Here is a 15,793-nt window from a genome sequence, read left to right as displayed (position 1 = left end):
GCTGTTCTTCTTTCTGAGAGAAAGGGTAGTGAAAAGGAGAATGGTTGATTTGAGAGAAAGTATTATTCAATGCGACACGTCACTTCTGAACTCGGACGAAACAATGAGAGAGTTGAAGCCTTTGCGGAAAGTCTTGTATCGCTCATGCCTTCAAGGAGGATGCAACAACAAATAAAGTAGGACAAGAGATGGCCATGTGCATATATTGTTCATTCATTACTCTCTCAAGTTGTACAATGTGTAGAATATTGTGAGGAGTGAACAAGAGAAGAAAACAAAAATTGAAACCATTCGAATGCTTCCCGAGTACATCCATCATCATTTCTTTTCATCAAGATCCATCAACAAGAACACAACGATGCGGAATTCGATTCATAAATGGATCAAGCTCTATTCTTTCCTTCCCCAACACAAGCTTCATCCATCATCATTGCTGAGAGTCGCAACACCACTCACCGACCAAATCCACCACAATTTTTCCACCAAGGTCCGATGGCAAAGCAATAATCAAGAGAGCTATGTCGAATCAACCACCACCAAAACAACAACTTCCCATAGCCTCTCAGATAAGACCAATAATAGCAGTAGTAGTAGTAGTATCGGTAGTGGCAACAGAACGAGTAATCTTCGTGAAACCTTTCATCATTATGCGTCCACAATTCCGAGCCACTTGGTTCGGGAATCCTCTCTTCTTCATCACCATCAGCATCATGATGAAGATAATAAACCCTTGGATCCCAAACATCCGTACGGTCCCGATCAAATCAAAGTTCATGAAATTAAATTACGAAAACAACGAAGACAATTGGAATTACATTTTGAAATTACTCGTTCCATGAATGATGATGATGGTAAGGATGATGAATCAGCTGCAAGTCTCACTCTTGTGGGCACTCTTCCGGCCGAGTTATTGAGAGTGGAGAGTCCCTCTGCAGAGGTTCAAGGCGAGAATGGACAAAAGAGACTCATCTATGGAAAGAAGTTTGTTCAAATCTCGCAAATTGAAACCGTTGGATCGTATGCCATTCGGCTCATATTCTCCGATGGGCACGATAGTGGAATCTACTCTTGGAGTTACCTGTATGAAATGGCCCGTCATAAATATTCTCTGATGAAGCAATACATTAAAGATTTGAGAGCAGCAGGAAAGAGTCGATACCCGAGAGAGTACTTGAAAAAGATGAAGGACCAACAACAGCAGCACCAACAATGACCTCTTCAAGTCACTTGAAATTGATGCTGCTAATATCCAAGAATTATTGTTGAATATTTCGATCATGTTAATTTCATTGTTTATTTTTGTAATAAAATTTTTTTCTTGTAACGGCTAGTTTTTCCCCGCCTTCAAAATTCACAAATTCAAAAAATGTTCAAAAGAGACCGAAGTCAATTTGAGTCCTCGGCAGTTAAAAAGTGGTCGGAGGAAGGAAATCACCAGAACGGGGATGATAACGATGAGAGTAATCTAATATCATCCACACTTGATGAAAACATTCGGGATCATGCTGCCAAAGAGTTGAAAAGAATTAAATTTCTTTCTCCTCCTTCTCATGCAACTATGAGTATTCAGGATCATCATGAATTCAGCTCGGAATCATCCTTGTTTGATGGTATTCATTATGAAATTCCTGCTCTTGATACTGATTTTATTACTTGTGTTGGATCAAAGGGAGGTGATATGTGTTATTTGACTTTTGTAGAGGAGATTCATGAAGAAGAAACATCCAATCAAAGCAGAGAATTCACATTTGCTAGCAAGAACATACCTGCCAAAAGGATTTTGAAAACTCCAATGAGTGAATTGTTGGAAGATGTACAACGAATGAGATATGAAGAAGAGGTCAAGAAGAAGGCAAGAGCACAGTTGGATTCTTCGCGTCATGCTTCTACTATTATGGGTGACATGATGAAAGATGATGTTCCTGAATCGAGTAGTAGTAGTAGTGGCAGCAACATTCATTCAAAACAAAAATATGAGCTACTCGTTGACAAGTATGCTCCAACATCTTATTTGGATTTATTAACTGATGATGTAAGTAATTAAGAGAGAGAGAAAATCGTGTGTGTTCGAATAGACAATATGAACCTTCTTGTTAACAATGGCCATTCGTTATCATTTATTAAGAAAACAAATGCTGAGGTACTGAAATGGATCAAAGAATGGGATCCTATTGTATTTCCAGAAACTGCCAAGATGAAAAAAACCAACAAATTATCAACACAAGAAAAGCCAAAGAATCCATTAATGCTATCTTTTGGAGCAAAGAGCTCACAAAAAACAGCAAAAGATGAGAAAAATCCTTCGAACAAATTCAATTCAAAACCCTCAAACAATGTCACCAAAGGCCCAGATCATCGAATTTTACTCATCTCAGGTAAGTGTTAAATTATTATTCATCTTGAATTGCGAATTTGATTGATGGCCTAATTTGACAACAACTATGTGTTAAATTTGTGATAACAAATCGATTTACTTGTGGATCTTGAAATTATTTTGTGTAGGTCCTCCTGGAATTGGTAAGACAACCCTAGCTCACATATGTGCCAAGCAGGCAGGATATGAACCACACGAGGTGAATGCATCGGATGATCGTTCTAAAGACAAGCTCATTCCAGAAATTCAAAAAGTAACCCAAATGCAAACAGTGTTTGGTAGCAAAAAGCCGAAACTCTTAATTTTGGATGAAATTGATGGTGTGCAGAGTTCTGAAAACAAATCAGTCATTTCAGAAATTTTGAACATGACCTATCCTAAAAGCAAAGCATCATCTCAAAATGACAACAATGAAAATACGAACAAATCGAAAAAGACCAAATCAGGAGTGAAGGTAGAAAAGAAGGCCAAAAAGAAGAAGGATCAAGGCATCATGAGACCTATCATTTGCATTTGTAATGACCAGTAAGTAGAATGACCTTATAGAGACTCGTGTGAACAACCTTTATGAACGAAACATACACATCACCAGTTATTCTCCTGGACTCAAAGAATTGAGACAAAAAAGCAAGTTAATCATTTTCAGAAGAGATGACTACAGAACTGACAATACACAACGAATTGTAGATCGACTTGGTTTGATCTTACGAAAAGAAAATCATCCTTTAGCCCATGTGAGCAAACATGAATTGACACAATTTGTAAAGGATTCTGACAATGACATTCGTTCATGCCTGAATACCATTCAATTTATGGGATTCCATAGATCGAATTCTACAAAAGAATTAATGACCATCTCGAAAGACGTGAAATCTGATATTTTCGATGCCATGAATCTCATCTTTAAAACCAAAAAGATTGACAAATCTTTAATTTCAAAATATCAGGAAAACCGTATTTCGCTCTTTAATTCGTTTTCGAGCGAATTGGACAAGTTTGATTCTATTTTGAATGGATGTTTTGAAAATTATTTATCATTCTGTTCTGGAAGTTCTATGAATGAAATTGCAAACTTACTTTCATTCCTCCAGTGGTCTGACATGATTGACGTTTCTTCCAATAGATATCAAGAACGATCTCTCCAAGTTTACAGAGCTGCTTCACTTGTGAAATTCTTTGTGTTTTGCAAAAAGAGTGGATTCGACTCATCCAATGACTTTATCCAATATCCAAAACAGCAAGGAGATGCCAAACGAGCATTCAATCACAAACAGAACGTTCTCAAGTCTCTATTCTTGAATTGTTTTGTCACATCTCAAAGTCATGAATATGCAAACAAGAACGATAGTGAAACATCAAGTTGTAATTTCACAACGGCTTCAGTTAAAGACATGGCCACTGATATAGTACCGTACTTGTATCAGATTCTCGATACAAAATGTTTATCAGGTCTCAATACTGGAGCTGCTCTTTCTTCTTTAGCTCATTCTGGAATGAAAGGCCTCAAACAAATGATCAAGAGTGATCAAGAACGTCAATCCTTTGAGGCCATTTTGGATATTTGTTTATCGTATGGTATTGGAGTGAAGCAGACCTATGTGAATGAGAAATATGAAAGCACATTAGATCCTCCTTTAGATGAAATTGCATTCTATCCTTTGAATTCGTCATTGAATGATGATGGAGGTAGTGGTGGTGGTGTGAATTTGAAAGGAGTTGTCCTGACCAAAAGTAGGTCTGACATTGCCTCATACTTTAAGAAACCATCTTTCAACAACAAACAGCCCTCAATAGAGAATGGTCATCCATCGAGTCGACATGTCTTGTCTGATAACTTTAAAAAGATACTCTCTTCGGCTCTTCACTTTGAAAAGATAGAAAGAAAATTTGGAAAGAAAGATCATAAGGATGGCAAAGCATCTTCCTCAACAACAGATCTTGCCTCTCTCTATGCTGCACAATCTCCAAAACAAACAAGTGCACAAACAGTCATGGAATACAAAAAGAGAAGAAGGTCACAATTGAAAGGAACAATTACCATGTATTTGGAATTTCATGACGGTATGACAAATTCAATTCGAAGACCTGCAAAGACTAGTGAGTTTTTGTAGATGACAACAATGGATTGCAAATATCCATCTTTCTTCTTGCATACTCCTTCATGTAAATGTCTATTAAACTATTCAAACGATGATTCAAAAAGCGATGCAAGCGATTTGAGCTAGCTCCAAATTTGTGTTTCAACATTGAGTTGAGTGTTGAAAATTCAAACGAAGAATTATCCTCAAGTATTTGATTCCATCGAGCATAACCATGTTTGGCACAACCTCTCAGCAAAATCAAATCATGAACTCTTTTCCATTCCAGAAGAGAATTTGTTGAATTTGTTGGTGGGGTGATCATCATGTCGACTGTTCTGATCTCGTTCAAGAATGGCTTCCACTTCTGACCAATCATCCTTGTTTTCAATGAGCATGTTCTTGTACTTGTTCACTACATTATAAATGATAAACATGGAAGCAATTTGTTGCAAAATTTTCACATTATTCAATCGATCTGTAGGTGTACCATCTGAATAGTGTGAATAGCGCTGATCGACTTGTTCTGAGAAATGATCCAACATGAAGGTTCCAAATTCTATCACTTGCTTCAATGTTTTTCGTAATTTGGAAACCTTTCTGAGAATATTATAAAATTCATACCACTTCTCGTCTTTGCTATTGTTGCTATTGGGAAATCCCAAACCATACCTCCATAATGTCGCCACAAAAATCATCCTTTCCATTGGAGAAAATCCAACCACAGAGACCGAGTTATTGGGATAAATTTTGATTTTCGAGTTGATCAGCTGTTTTTCAATAATTTTCAATTGAATCGTTTCGTCCTCAATTTGAAATTTCAAGGATCGAATATTGGAGACAGTTTTCTTTCGCTGAGCGACATCTTTGACTGTTTTAAGAGTGGCACTCATGCTCTCTACTTGAGAAACAAGTGCATTCAGATTGTCTGATAATTCAATGGCCACAGTTTCAGAGTATTGTTGAATTTCTTCGTCACTGTATAATCTTTCTTCTTCGATCGTTTCCACAACTGGAGAGTTCAAAAATTGATCGAAAAAAAGATCCATCATTTCATCATCATGATGTAGAGATAATTCGATGGCAGTTGTGTCCTTTCTTTTGATATCGATCGAGACATCATTTTCCATCTTCACAGCGCTTTTTGTTGTATCTTCAGATTGTCCATTGTTGATAAGACTCGTCCAAAATATTTCACTGCACATGTCGACAATTTCTGCCGCTCTTTGAGGTCGATCTTTTAGAGAGCTTGTCGTTACAGAGTTTTCCTTCCTTTTAAAGACGGATATTTTCACATTGCTTTTTTTGAATGATGATTCGTTTTGGGAGGAAAGATGAATGTTCGAGGCATTACTTGTCTGATCAGATTCCAGTCGAGTTGCAAGTGAAATTTCATTCCACACAGTGTCCTCTGATAGTTGCATCCATTCGATGGATTGTAAAATTTCTAAACCTTCTTGAGTAGAAGTTAGTTCATCTTCCGATGGCTCTCTCGCTATTAATGAGGAATCCGTTTCGTTGTTTTTAAATAAATCGTTTGCGAAAATTCGTAATGAAGTTTCCAATTCTGAGAGTTGTTTCAAAAAAATTCCTCTCGTCCTTTCATTTTCAGATAAATCCAAAATCATAGTTTCAAATTCTTCACAACATACGAGACGTAAAATGATTGTGTTTTTGTCAATTTTGCAAAATCTTGCAAGATGTTGTGCATCAATAATTGAGTGATAAGCAGAATCCATGACAATAATCTTATCGAAATTAAATAATTCAATAGATGGATAAACCTGAGTGCTCATAATTACAATAGGTGCAATATTGGTTGTTGCATGATTTGTCTTCTCATTAGATACAATTACTTGATAGTGATATCCTTTGAAGCGAACCATCTCTTCAATCACATATGGATAAGAGGATAAAATAAGTACTTGTTGAGAGTTGCATTTTTGCAGTATCATGTCCAATAGAACTAACTTGGAGGAAGACTGAATGAAATACTTCATGAACAATTCATTGTTCTGAGAAAAAGGTTCTTCCTTGTCGAGAAAGAATTGCAAGTAAGGATGTTCACATGTTCTCAAAATATCTGAAAACATTTGTTGAAAGAGTGAAGAGTATTGTGAAGTATCATTATTCTTAAAAACATTGAGGAGAGCATTGAAATAGGTGCTCTTCTTAAATATTTGTCGAAAGAAATATTTGTGCAGTGGTGTTAAACTCACGGTAAGTAATAAATCTGCTTTCGGCTTGATACATTCAAGGATCTGTTGACGTTCTCTTCGTAAGAGCAGTTCTTGTGGAAAATTTTGTGTTGAATTGTTAGAATTCAGCAATGAAATAAAAGAGCCACAAGTCTCTGAACTGTACATTTTGTCACATAAAGAGTTTAAAATCCACTTTCATCTCTTTTAGGATTAGGTAAAGATTTGATTTTGTTCTTTTCAGCACATGTGCCTGGTCCACAACAGCAATTGGCCACAGAAAATAATTGAACCATTTTTCATCGTCCACCATACTTTCACTGGTTGTCAATATAATATTTACAGAGAAATTCATTCGATCCGTAGGTGTTAAATCTCTCTTTTGAATCGTTTGAATAATGAATTGCTTAATAATTATTCTATCTTCATGTAAACCATCATAAACTGCAACTCTGAGATCGGGTGCCCAAAAATTAATTTGCTCTTTCCAATGTTCAATTCGATTTCGAGGAGAAATTATTAAAAAAGGGCCAGGTACAATATTATAAATGGTCATTGCTCTGAGAAAAGACACAACTTGTGTTGTTTTTCCAAGTCCAGGTTGATCTAGAGAGAATATCGTAAAAGACCTTAAATTCAATCTTACATAAAAAAACTTACCACATAGCATACAATTTTTGTGTTGAATCCACATAGACTTCATCCATGCAACGCCTTGAAGTTGATAGTCAAACAATTCAAAACTGTGGCCTCCAACGTTAGTGACGCTAATTTTTGAAATGTCATGAGCAGAATTTTGAGATTCCATTCTTTTTTTTGAAAGTTCTTCTTCTGAATGTATCTTGTAGGCCTTTTTTCTGTGTGTGGTTATGAATGTATAAAATAAATCTGCATTGTATCCATGCTTTGATATATCTTTCTTAGTTTCCCAAGTGCAACCTGAATAAGGAACGTCTTTCCACTTTACAAAAAAATTATTTCCATTCGAAGCAATGATTTGCTCGATTTTTTCACAATTTGGATTAAATAGATCAATTTCCAAATCCCTTCCATAATGATCTTCGAACCACATGAGCTTGAGAGTGGCATTTTGCTGAACTTCTTCTCGTGACAACCATTCACAATGCCAATGAGACTGCCCACGTAATTTCACAAAATATTTCATTTTGCCATCATTATCTCGTTTCCGTTTTAAAATAGTGTCAATCATATTTGTGTTTTCATATTCTATATGATTATTAAGTTCAGTATTTTCTTCCTCTTTTTCTGCTCTCTTAGTTGGTAAAATTACAACAGATGATGCTTGTTGACTGGTTGACTTTTCCAATTCGGAAATATTTCTAATCTTTTTACGAGGTACCAGTGGTTCCACTGAAGTGGATGGTTTCGGAGATGGTGACGAAGGAATAATCACCAACTCATCATCATCATCCGAATCTGACAAGCACGTTCGTTGATCATCCACATTTTCCTTCTTCCGTTTCTTGTCCTTCATGATGGAATGAGTTGAAGAAGAAGCAGAAACAGTTGAGGTTCCAACTTGCTCTCCCAGTGAAGACATTGGTTGCCTTCCATGTTGACTTCGGAGCATCGTTGAGCAGGATGATGAAAGGGGATATCAGTGATGAATGAGGCTTGTGCATTATTTTTTTTTTATTTTTTTTTAAAATCAAACATTTTATTGGCGGGAGATTGTTTTTACCGCTGAAGGTTGTGAATGGTTCCACCTCTTGAGAGAGAGAGAGAGAGTGAATATTATCTTATTCTGAGTCCTCATTGGTGATTAATTTGTGATTCACAGGTGACACAGGACACATACAAACTAGTCTTATTCACCTCCTACTTTTTTAAATAAGGATTGCTTTTATTGACAGAGGTTCTCTCAATTCACCTCCCACTCCTAAAAATCCACCTTGAGAAGTATCTGAACGAGATTCGACAGATTGGAGAAACCAAGTCGCGTTGATTCGGAGCCACCAACAAGTTCCTCTTGTTTACTGCTGAAGGTAAGGTTGAAAATCACCAACAACAACAAATGGAGGTGATCGAAATGATGATGGCTCTTTCTCTCTCTTATTGAAAAAATGTCCAAACGACGAAACAAGGCTTTTTTTTCATCTGATTCACGAGAAAAGGATGAAAGAGTATCCCCATCGTCGGGATCTTATACTCATCATCAAGATGATTCGTATATTCCAAAAGAACGGAGGAAATCAGAGGATCATGGGAAACCTTCAGAAAAAGAGGAGAACAAGAACCCTTCCGAATCATCCAATTATTCTCGTTACACCACTAAATTCTCGTATATTCTCATTGCTGTATTACCCACATTATTAACTTCCATTATGGATCTGTATATGGACATGCACTTGACTAAATATTATTTGGAAGATATTTGTAAGAATAATGCTTCTGATGAGAATATTGATCATCATCCTTTATCATGTATTTCACCATCCCGATTTGGATTAATTCATTCATTTATCCGATCACTGAGTTTATTTACTGATTTTTTCAGTGCCACTATTATTGATAGTCATTCCTTTCGCCACGACACGTTAATAATGATTTTGGCACCGTTGTATTGGTTCACTAGTTGTGCCTTATTTATGGGTCCTTCCATCATGATGATTCATCCTCTCTTTCAAAACTTTTCTTTCACCGATGTTTGGTATATGCTGTGTTCCTTACTGAAGAATATGATTCCATTGAGGGTATTGTATGATTCCAGCATGATGAGAATGTGTCAAACATGGAGTGTGAAAGATCGAGCAGATTTATTTTCATTCAAACATCAAGCGTCCTTGTATGGAAGTTTATTGGGAGGATTTTTACCGACACTTGTGACCTATGTATTGGGTAGACCAATCTTTCCACATTCTTATGTGGGTATTGGTTCATGCATGGTTGTACTTTCTTATGTGGTCATGGCTCATTTCTTACGAAAATCAACGGACAATAGTTTCACCTCAGAGGATTATTCATCGCAGAGAAATAGTTCACAACAAAAAGTTTCATGGATTCCTTCGTTAAAGAAGTGTTTTGAAAATCGAGCATTTTTAATCTTGCTCTACTTATTTACATATGAAACATTGAGAGGATTGTTGTGGAATGGTCTTTATATTTTGTATTTAACCAAAGTGTTACATCTTGAAGGTTCAGATTTTGATTTTTATTCTGGGGTGATGAATACTGCTGGAATGGTAGGAGCAATGATATTTACTCCAGTGTGGCAATATATTGCTTCAAAATATGGAAATTATAATTGTTGGCTCTTTTCTTACATGTTACAAATTCCCATTGGAGTGTTTGTTTATTTAGCCATTGATTATTCGGCCACAACCTCTCAAATTTATTGGTATTTACCATTTTTCATGCTGCTGACAATCACAGGAAGAGCCAGTGGATTTTTATTGGATGGTATTAAGAGTACAGTATTTGATTATGATGAGTTAAGAACTGGAGAACGTCGAGAGGCTTCTATTGAGGCAACTTGGTCAGTAATTCCACGCTATGTGGACATGCTATCAAGCTCTATTTCTTTTGGTATTTTATCGTATTTCAATACCTATGGAATGTCACCGAATGAAATTGCCTCTTTGAAAAATGGGGAATATACAATCAATGGAAGACACTCGATATCCGTACAAGCAGCCTTGCTTCCTTCCCTGACTTCTATTTTTTGTCTGTTGTTAATGTACAAGTTTCCAATTAATGACCAAATTCATTCGAAAATCCTTGCAGAGCTCAAGAAGAGACGTGAGAACAATGAGAAGTCTTCAATGGTTGTTGTGGTGGACCCAATTACCAAAGAGAAAATTCGAATGAATGACCATGTTGTCGTGACGTCACAGGAGAAGAATCATTCTGAGAGCATTGCACGAGAGTCATTCACACAACAACAACCAACACTCTTGAGGACGATTTCCAAAGACTACTTTTTTTCGTTCGAGATTGAGAGCATGAAGAGAAATGCATTCCATTTGAGGCATGTAGTGCATATTGAAATTGTACTCAGCGCACTATTGTTTGCGTGTTGCTTGACTTTTGGATATCACTTTGTACAGTCGGTCTTATTGGGCAGAGATATGTTTGCGTCTTTATTTTTGTGGTTAAGCTCGTTGACATTCACATGGAGTGGTTTTCATTTGAGTAGAATAGGCACAGCAAGAAAAATTATCGAAATAAATAGTTATCAAAATTGAAGTGTTAAAAATTTAGCCATTAAGAACTAATTGTACTACATCCTCATCAGTGAGCTCATGACTAAGACCCACGCACTGCGGCACATGTTTGGCACTGAGTTACAGAACATTTTGATCATTCACCAACATATAGGTATTGTTGAATCCAGAATTAATAATTATAGATTCTCCAAAAAAAACAAAACACATCGAATTCAAAAACTTACCTCTTTCCCCATACGTAGGCATATTTGAAATTCTTCTTCATGTCCTTGTGAATGCTATTACAGATATCTTCCACCGTGGCTCCCTCTCGTAACACAACAGGATCCTTAAAATCGGGTGCACATCCCTTCTTCTTTGTGTAGACTCGAATTAATCCAAGATGTTCCCAAATTTGATCAACTAAATAATCCAAATTCAAATCCCAATTACATGAAATAACAACAGAGTTTTCTCTTCTTGCCAATCGATCCACTTCTTCCAAAGTTATTGTATCGACCTTGTTGTATACATAGAGGCATCTAATATATTGTCTATTTCCTTCGACCAAATCAATAAAATCATCAATTTCGGCGTCATATCTAATCACAACTTCTGCATTGTGAATTTTGTGTTCTCTCAAAATGTCAGCCACAAGTTTTTCTGTCAAACCCTTTGTTTGTTTGCAAGTTGTCGTATATCTAAGCCCTCCTTGTTTGAGTGGTTTAAAATACATGTTAGGTTTTGGTTTGTTCAATCTAATGCCGACCGTCTCCAATTCTTTCTCTAACAATTGTCTATGAATTTCTCCTTTAGAAGCATCCAACATCATCAATACCAAGTCTGCAGTTCTTGCTGTAGAAATGACTTGTCTACCTCTTCCTTTACTGTACATGATGTTGTCATGAAATTGTGTGTTTGCATACCATGGAAATTATTTGTTGTAAATTTACAGATTATTATTTGATGATCGTCGTTCAGTAAAAATTTGCATTCCAACAAGTAAATAATTTCCAATGTTGTGCATAATTGAGTAATTTCCGATTATTGGAAGAACCATCATCGTGGTGAAACAAAGAAAATTAAAAACTGATAAATAATGAGAATCACAATCAAACATACCCTTCGGCTGCTCCTTCAATGATACCAGGTAAATCCAACAATTGAATTCTCGAGCCATTATATTCAATCACTCCCGGAATACAAGTTAATGTGGTAAATTCATAAGCTCCTGTTTCCGATTGAGTACCAGTAATCTTGTTGAGGAGAGTGGATTTACCAACGGATGGGAAACCGATGAGAGCTACACGTGCATCACCGGCTTTTCTAGCTTCAAAGCCATCACCTGCTCCGCCTCCTCCTTTCTTTTCAGAGTCAATAAGTTGAGAACGTACTATTATTGTTGTTATTATCATTATCATTATTTGAATTATTATAGTATTATGATTCATTCATCATCATCGGTGATTCACCATCATCATCACGATTATTATTCATCATTGGTTTCAATGGTTTTAGAAACAAAGAATAATGGATGATATAATTTTACAATTTTGTTTCATCACTTACGTCTAGCCAATCTAGCCTTCAAGAGACCAAGATGGTACTCGGTGGCTTTGTTCTTTTGAGTTTTATTCATTTCATTTTCAATATCTATTTCATCATACAACCATCAAAGCAGCATGATCATCCAATTCCGATCGCATCATGATGCACAAACATGTCAGATTTTCTCCCTCTCGTTCAGTCACTTCACACACTCACCTTTAATCTTTTCAAGGAGACCCATTTTTTTTGAATGTGCCAAGACACGATGCTGGAATGGGCAAAAGCTTTCATAATAAGGTTGAGGATGACTTTGGGAGACGACTTGAGGTGTTAACGATTCAGCAAGATCATGGAATTGACGTACTTTGAAGGCAATGGTATTATCGTTTGGATGAAGAAGGTGATTGTTGCTGCTGCTCTTGTGAAGCGGAAGAGGAAGAGGACTCTTTTTCTTTCTGCTTTTGTTTCATGTTGTGACGTTTCACTGCAATATAGCGTCGGTAGATCCATTTTTCAATGCTCTTTCTCATCTTTTCTTCGTCTTTCTTGTATTTTGTGATCCATGGATGATTCATGAGTTGTGATGCGGAGGGTCTTTTCTTTCGATCAAACGTCATGCATTGATAAATGAACGATTTGAATTCTGGAGAAAATTCCTTTTCATCTATTGGGAACGGTTCATCTCCTGTTTCTTCCAAATATTCAAACATGGACCAAATAGTGAATTCAGGTTTCAGTGTGAATGGAAAAATTCCCATGCCTAATTGTGCAATAGTTAGCCCAAGACTCCAAATGTCACTATCAAAACTATGGGATTGACCTCGAATTCTTTCAGGCTGTGTGACCATTACGGGAATAACACAAAAATTGTCGTAATTCAGAAACATAAAATATGAATTTCACACTTAAAGTCCTCCTCACTTTCAAAAAACTTACCGACATGTAGACTAAACATGAATGAGCTCCTCAAAGTCTCCGCTAATATTATACTTACTGTACGTTCCACAAAATGTGTCAAACTTTGCCGTTTTTTGAATTTCTTCTAATTTTGACTTGATCCAAAATCCACTCATTCCAACTATCGTTTCCCATTAGGAACAAGGTCAAAGTTGATGAGAAATGTTGAAAATCAAAATTCACTCTCCACTTACAGTCTGCAATTTTACATATTCCCTTACTATTTATCAGAATATTGGCTGGTTTTATGTCTCTATGGATAATGTAACACTCCTCATGAATATATTTCAGCCCTTTCAATATTTGATAGGTTATTCTACTCAAAATCTTCTCAGGTATTTTTTTGGTGAGCTTAATCACATCTTCCAAAGATCCACAATCCATGTATTCCAAAATCATTAAAATAGCACCTTCTCTATAAAAAGAGTCTAGTAACTTAATAATGTGAGGATTTCTATTCGTGTAGAGAGCTTTCACTTCATGAATAATAGATTTTGCTAGCTGTTTCTCAACATAAATTTTCTTCATGGCATACACCTGTCTGTTGCGTTTCTTGTTGGTGTCCTCTTTGAGAGAGTCTTCACTATCTAATTCTCCCTGAGAACTCGAAGAGGTTAATGGAGGAGCTTCTCCAAATGTAATCTCAGAGCTGGGAGTGTGATAAACTTTAAACACAGAAGCGGAGCTTCCACTTCCTAATTTCACAAAACCAGACAATTCCTCATATCGAATCAACCCAGTCATGGAATTTAAATTATCATCGCCCATAACCGGTGAAGTTGTAGTAGTAGTTGTTTCTTGTTGGCCTGCTGATACGGCGCAATTTACATTCGGAAAATCAAAAATTGAAGAATCCATAAATTGTGTTGAGAGAGGAGTCTTTTCACGATCAATACCTCGGGGACCAATGCTCAATTCATTCTCATACTCAAATCGTTCACCGGAACTGTTAATTACCATCATCATATGATGATAAAGAATAAAATTGTTGCCAAGGAAGCAAGATTAATTTATCACCAAATTAAATATAAAATAATATATACAAAATATATATTTCAACAATGTTTTAATTTGTATACAACAACCATTCATGAATGATTCAACAATACCTACATTCTCACCGACTCTTCATTAAAACTCTTCTTCTTACTCACCACGGATTCCGATGGTTCTGCTTGCTTGATCTCAGTGGGAGGCACCACTTGTGGAGGTGGTGGTTTTTGAGGACTCATCCCCGATGCATTTTCAATCCGATTAAAATCCACGTGATCCGATGGATTGCCTAACATGAGCTTGGCTTTGGAACGCATTTTTTGAATGTGTGTTTGGAAAATTAAGGCGAAATGGAGAAAAAGTTCATCAATGAAATAATTGGAGCCCTTTGTTGCACCTTTTTGTGTATTAATACACACTCAAAATGAATCAATCGTTTATTCATTATTCATCGAGTTTGGAAAGTAATGTACTTGTTTCCGTCACTTCGTCGCACCACTGATGTGCTTAATCCTGGAATGATGTTCTGTGCCGCATGATTCATGCAAAAATAGGTGAGAATGTATTCGTCTGAAATAGAGTCATCGAATGGAACAGCTGTTTCGGTAGCGGCTGTGGTTGTTGTTACCTTATTTCTTTTACCTTCGTTATGTGAACTTAAACGAACCAGTATGATTGGAAATTTGGAATCATTTGCTTGCCGAACTGCAAATTCTGTAAATCCTGAATAACTCACAAATAGTCCAATCACTCTACTTGATTGTGCCTCGTGGTGTCTAGTCGACAACTCATTGTCAAAGTTGTTTTGATTCATTGAATGTGTTCTGTTCTGAATAGTATTATTGGCACCTTGTTCTCTTACATGATAATGGCTTAATACTCCCTCAAATTCGCGTATCGATTTCACGCCTGTTGTATCCTTTTCTCTTTTACATTGTCCCAAAATAGGGATGGGTTGAGATGTTAGTTTACATTTGAATGGTAAATTCCAAAATCCTTTAAAATCAATTCCCTGATCGTGAGAGGAGAGTGTTGGTGAGAGTTGGAAATCATAAAGTTCTTGTGATAGAAATTGAATGACCTGCTGCTCGTATAATCTTCCTAATTCTTGTTGTGAAATGGTTGTTTGTGGTAATGCATCGGAAACAGTATTGTGATATTGTTGAGCAGGTTCCATCTCTTCAGAACTTGAATGTGGAAATAAGAGGAATGATGAATCAGAAGGTGATGATGACTTTATATGACGGGTTGATAAAATATGGAAATTTAATTGATTGTGCTGATCATTATTCATGAACAATGATGTGTGTTTGGAGAGTAATGGCGATGATATTAATATATTATTGATGTCCAAATGATGTGTTTTGCAATCCCGAAGGCACTTTTTGGAGAAATTAAAAAGTGTGGTCCCACGTCTATTCATTTTTTTTAATATTTTGATTCATTAAATAACGATTTAATCAATTTATCATTAAGCGT

General features: G+C 36.3%; 7 protein-coding genes across 7 annotated transcripts; 3 read left to right on the top strand and 4 right to left on the bottom strand.

The window, feature by feature from the left end:
* Positions 1 to 358: 358 nt before the first annotated feature.
* Positions 359 to 1,213, top strand: FDP41_005060 (uncharacterized protein; the record flags this gene model as incomplete). The annotated part of the gene is made up of 1 exon (XM_044708544.1): positions 359 to 1,213. One exon carries the CDS (start codon positions 359 to 361, stop codon positions 1,211 to 1,213), a length of 855 nt encoding a protein of 284 aa, XP_044560446.1.
* Positions 1,214 to 1,366: 153 nt separating this feature from the next.
* FDP41_005059 (uncharacterized protein) lies at positions 1,367 to 4,485 on the top strand (the record flags this gene model as incomplete). Its single annotated transcript, XM_044708542.1, has 4 exons — positions 1,367 to 2,032; positions 2,126 to 2,375; positions 2,503 to 2,899; positions 2,967 to 4,485. 4 exons carry the CDS (start codon positions 1,367 to 1,369, stop codon positions 4,483 to 4,485), a joined length of 2,832 nt encoding a protein of 943 aa, XP_044560445.1.
* A 233-nt stretch (positions 4,486 to 4,718) lies between these two features.
* FDP41_005058 (uncharacterized protein) lies at positions 4,719 to 8,241 on the bottom strand (the record flags this gene model as incomplete). The annotated part of the gene is made up of 3 exons (XM_044708541.1): positions 4,719 to 6,805; positions 6,966 to 7,256; positions 7,311 to 8,241. 3 exons carry the CDS (start codon positions 8,239 to 8,241, stop codon positions 4,719 to 4,721), a joined length of 3,309 nt encoding a protein of 1,102 aa, XP_044560444.1.
* Positions 8,242 to 8,734: 493 nt separating this feature from the next.
* Positions 8,735 to 10,855, top strand: FDP41_005057 (uncharacterized protein; the record flags this gene model as incomplete). The annotated part of the gene is made up of 1 exon (XM_044708540.1): positions 8,735 to 10,855. The coding sequence occupies one exon, from the start codon at positions 8,735 to 8,737 to the stop codon at positions 10,853 to 10,855; it is 2,121 nt and encodes a 706-aa protein (XP_044560443.1).
* Positions 10,856 to 10,867: 12 nt separating this feature from the next.
* On the bottom strand, positions 10,868 to 12,605 carry FDP41_005056 (uncharacterized protein; the record flags this gene model as incomplete). Its single annotated transcript, XM_044708539.1, has 5 exons — positions 10,868 to 10,949; positions 11,062 to 11,703; positions 11,939 to 12,209; positions 12,386 to 12,469; positions 12,581 to 12,605. 5 exons carry the CDS (start codon positions 12,603 to 12,605, stop codon positions 10,868 to 10,870), a joined length of 1,104 nt encoding a protein of 367 aa, XP_044560442.1.
* A 139-nt stretch (positions 12,606 to 12,744) lies between these two features.
* On the bottom strand, positions 12,745 to 14,631 carry FDP41_005055 (uncharacterized protein; the record flags this gene model as incomplete). The annotated part of the gene is made up of 5 exons (XM_044708538.1): positions 12,745 to 13,200; positions 13,301 to 13,311; positions 13,359 to 13,442; positions 13,516 to 14,267; positions 14,435 to 14,631. The coding sequence occupies 5 exons, from the start codon at positions 14,629 to 14,631 to the stop codon at positions 12,745 to 12,747; spliced, it is 1,500 nt and encodes a 499-aa protein (XP_044560441.1).
* A 131-nt stretch (positions 14,632 to 14,762) lies between these two features.
* On the bottom strand, positions 14,763 to 15,737 carry FDP41_005054 (uncharacterized protein; the record flags this gene model as incomplete). The annotated part of the gene is made up of 1 exon (XM_044708537.1): positions 14,763 to 15,737. One exon carries the CDS (start codon positions 15,735 to 15,737, stop codon positions 14,763 to 14,765), a length of 975 nt encoding a protein of 324 aa, XP_044560440.1.
* Between the last annotated feature and the right edge of the window lie 56 nt (positions 15,738 to 15,793).

The sequence above is a fragment of the Naegleria fowleri genome (assembly GCF_008403515.1).
Source record: "Naegleria fowleri strain ATCC 30894 chromosome Unknown tig43, whole genome shotgun sequence".
NCBI lineage: Eukaryota > Heterolobosea > Eutetramitea > Acrasida > Naegleriidae > Naegleria > Naegleria fowleri.
This window is presented reverse-complemented; position numbering and strand designations above follow the sequence as displayed.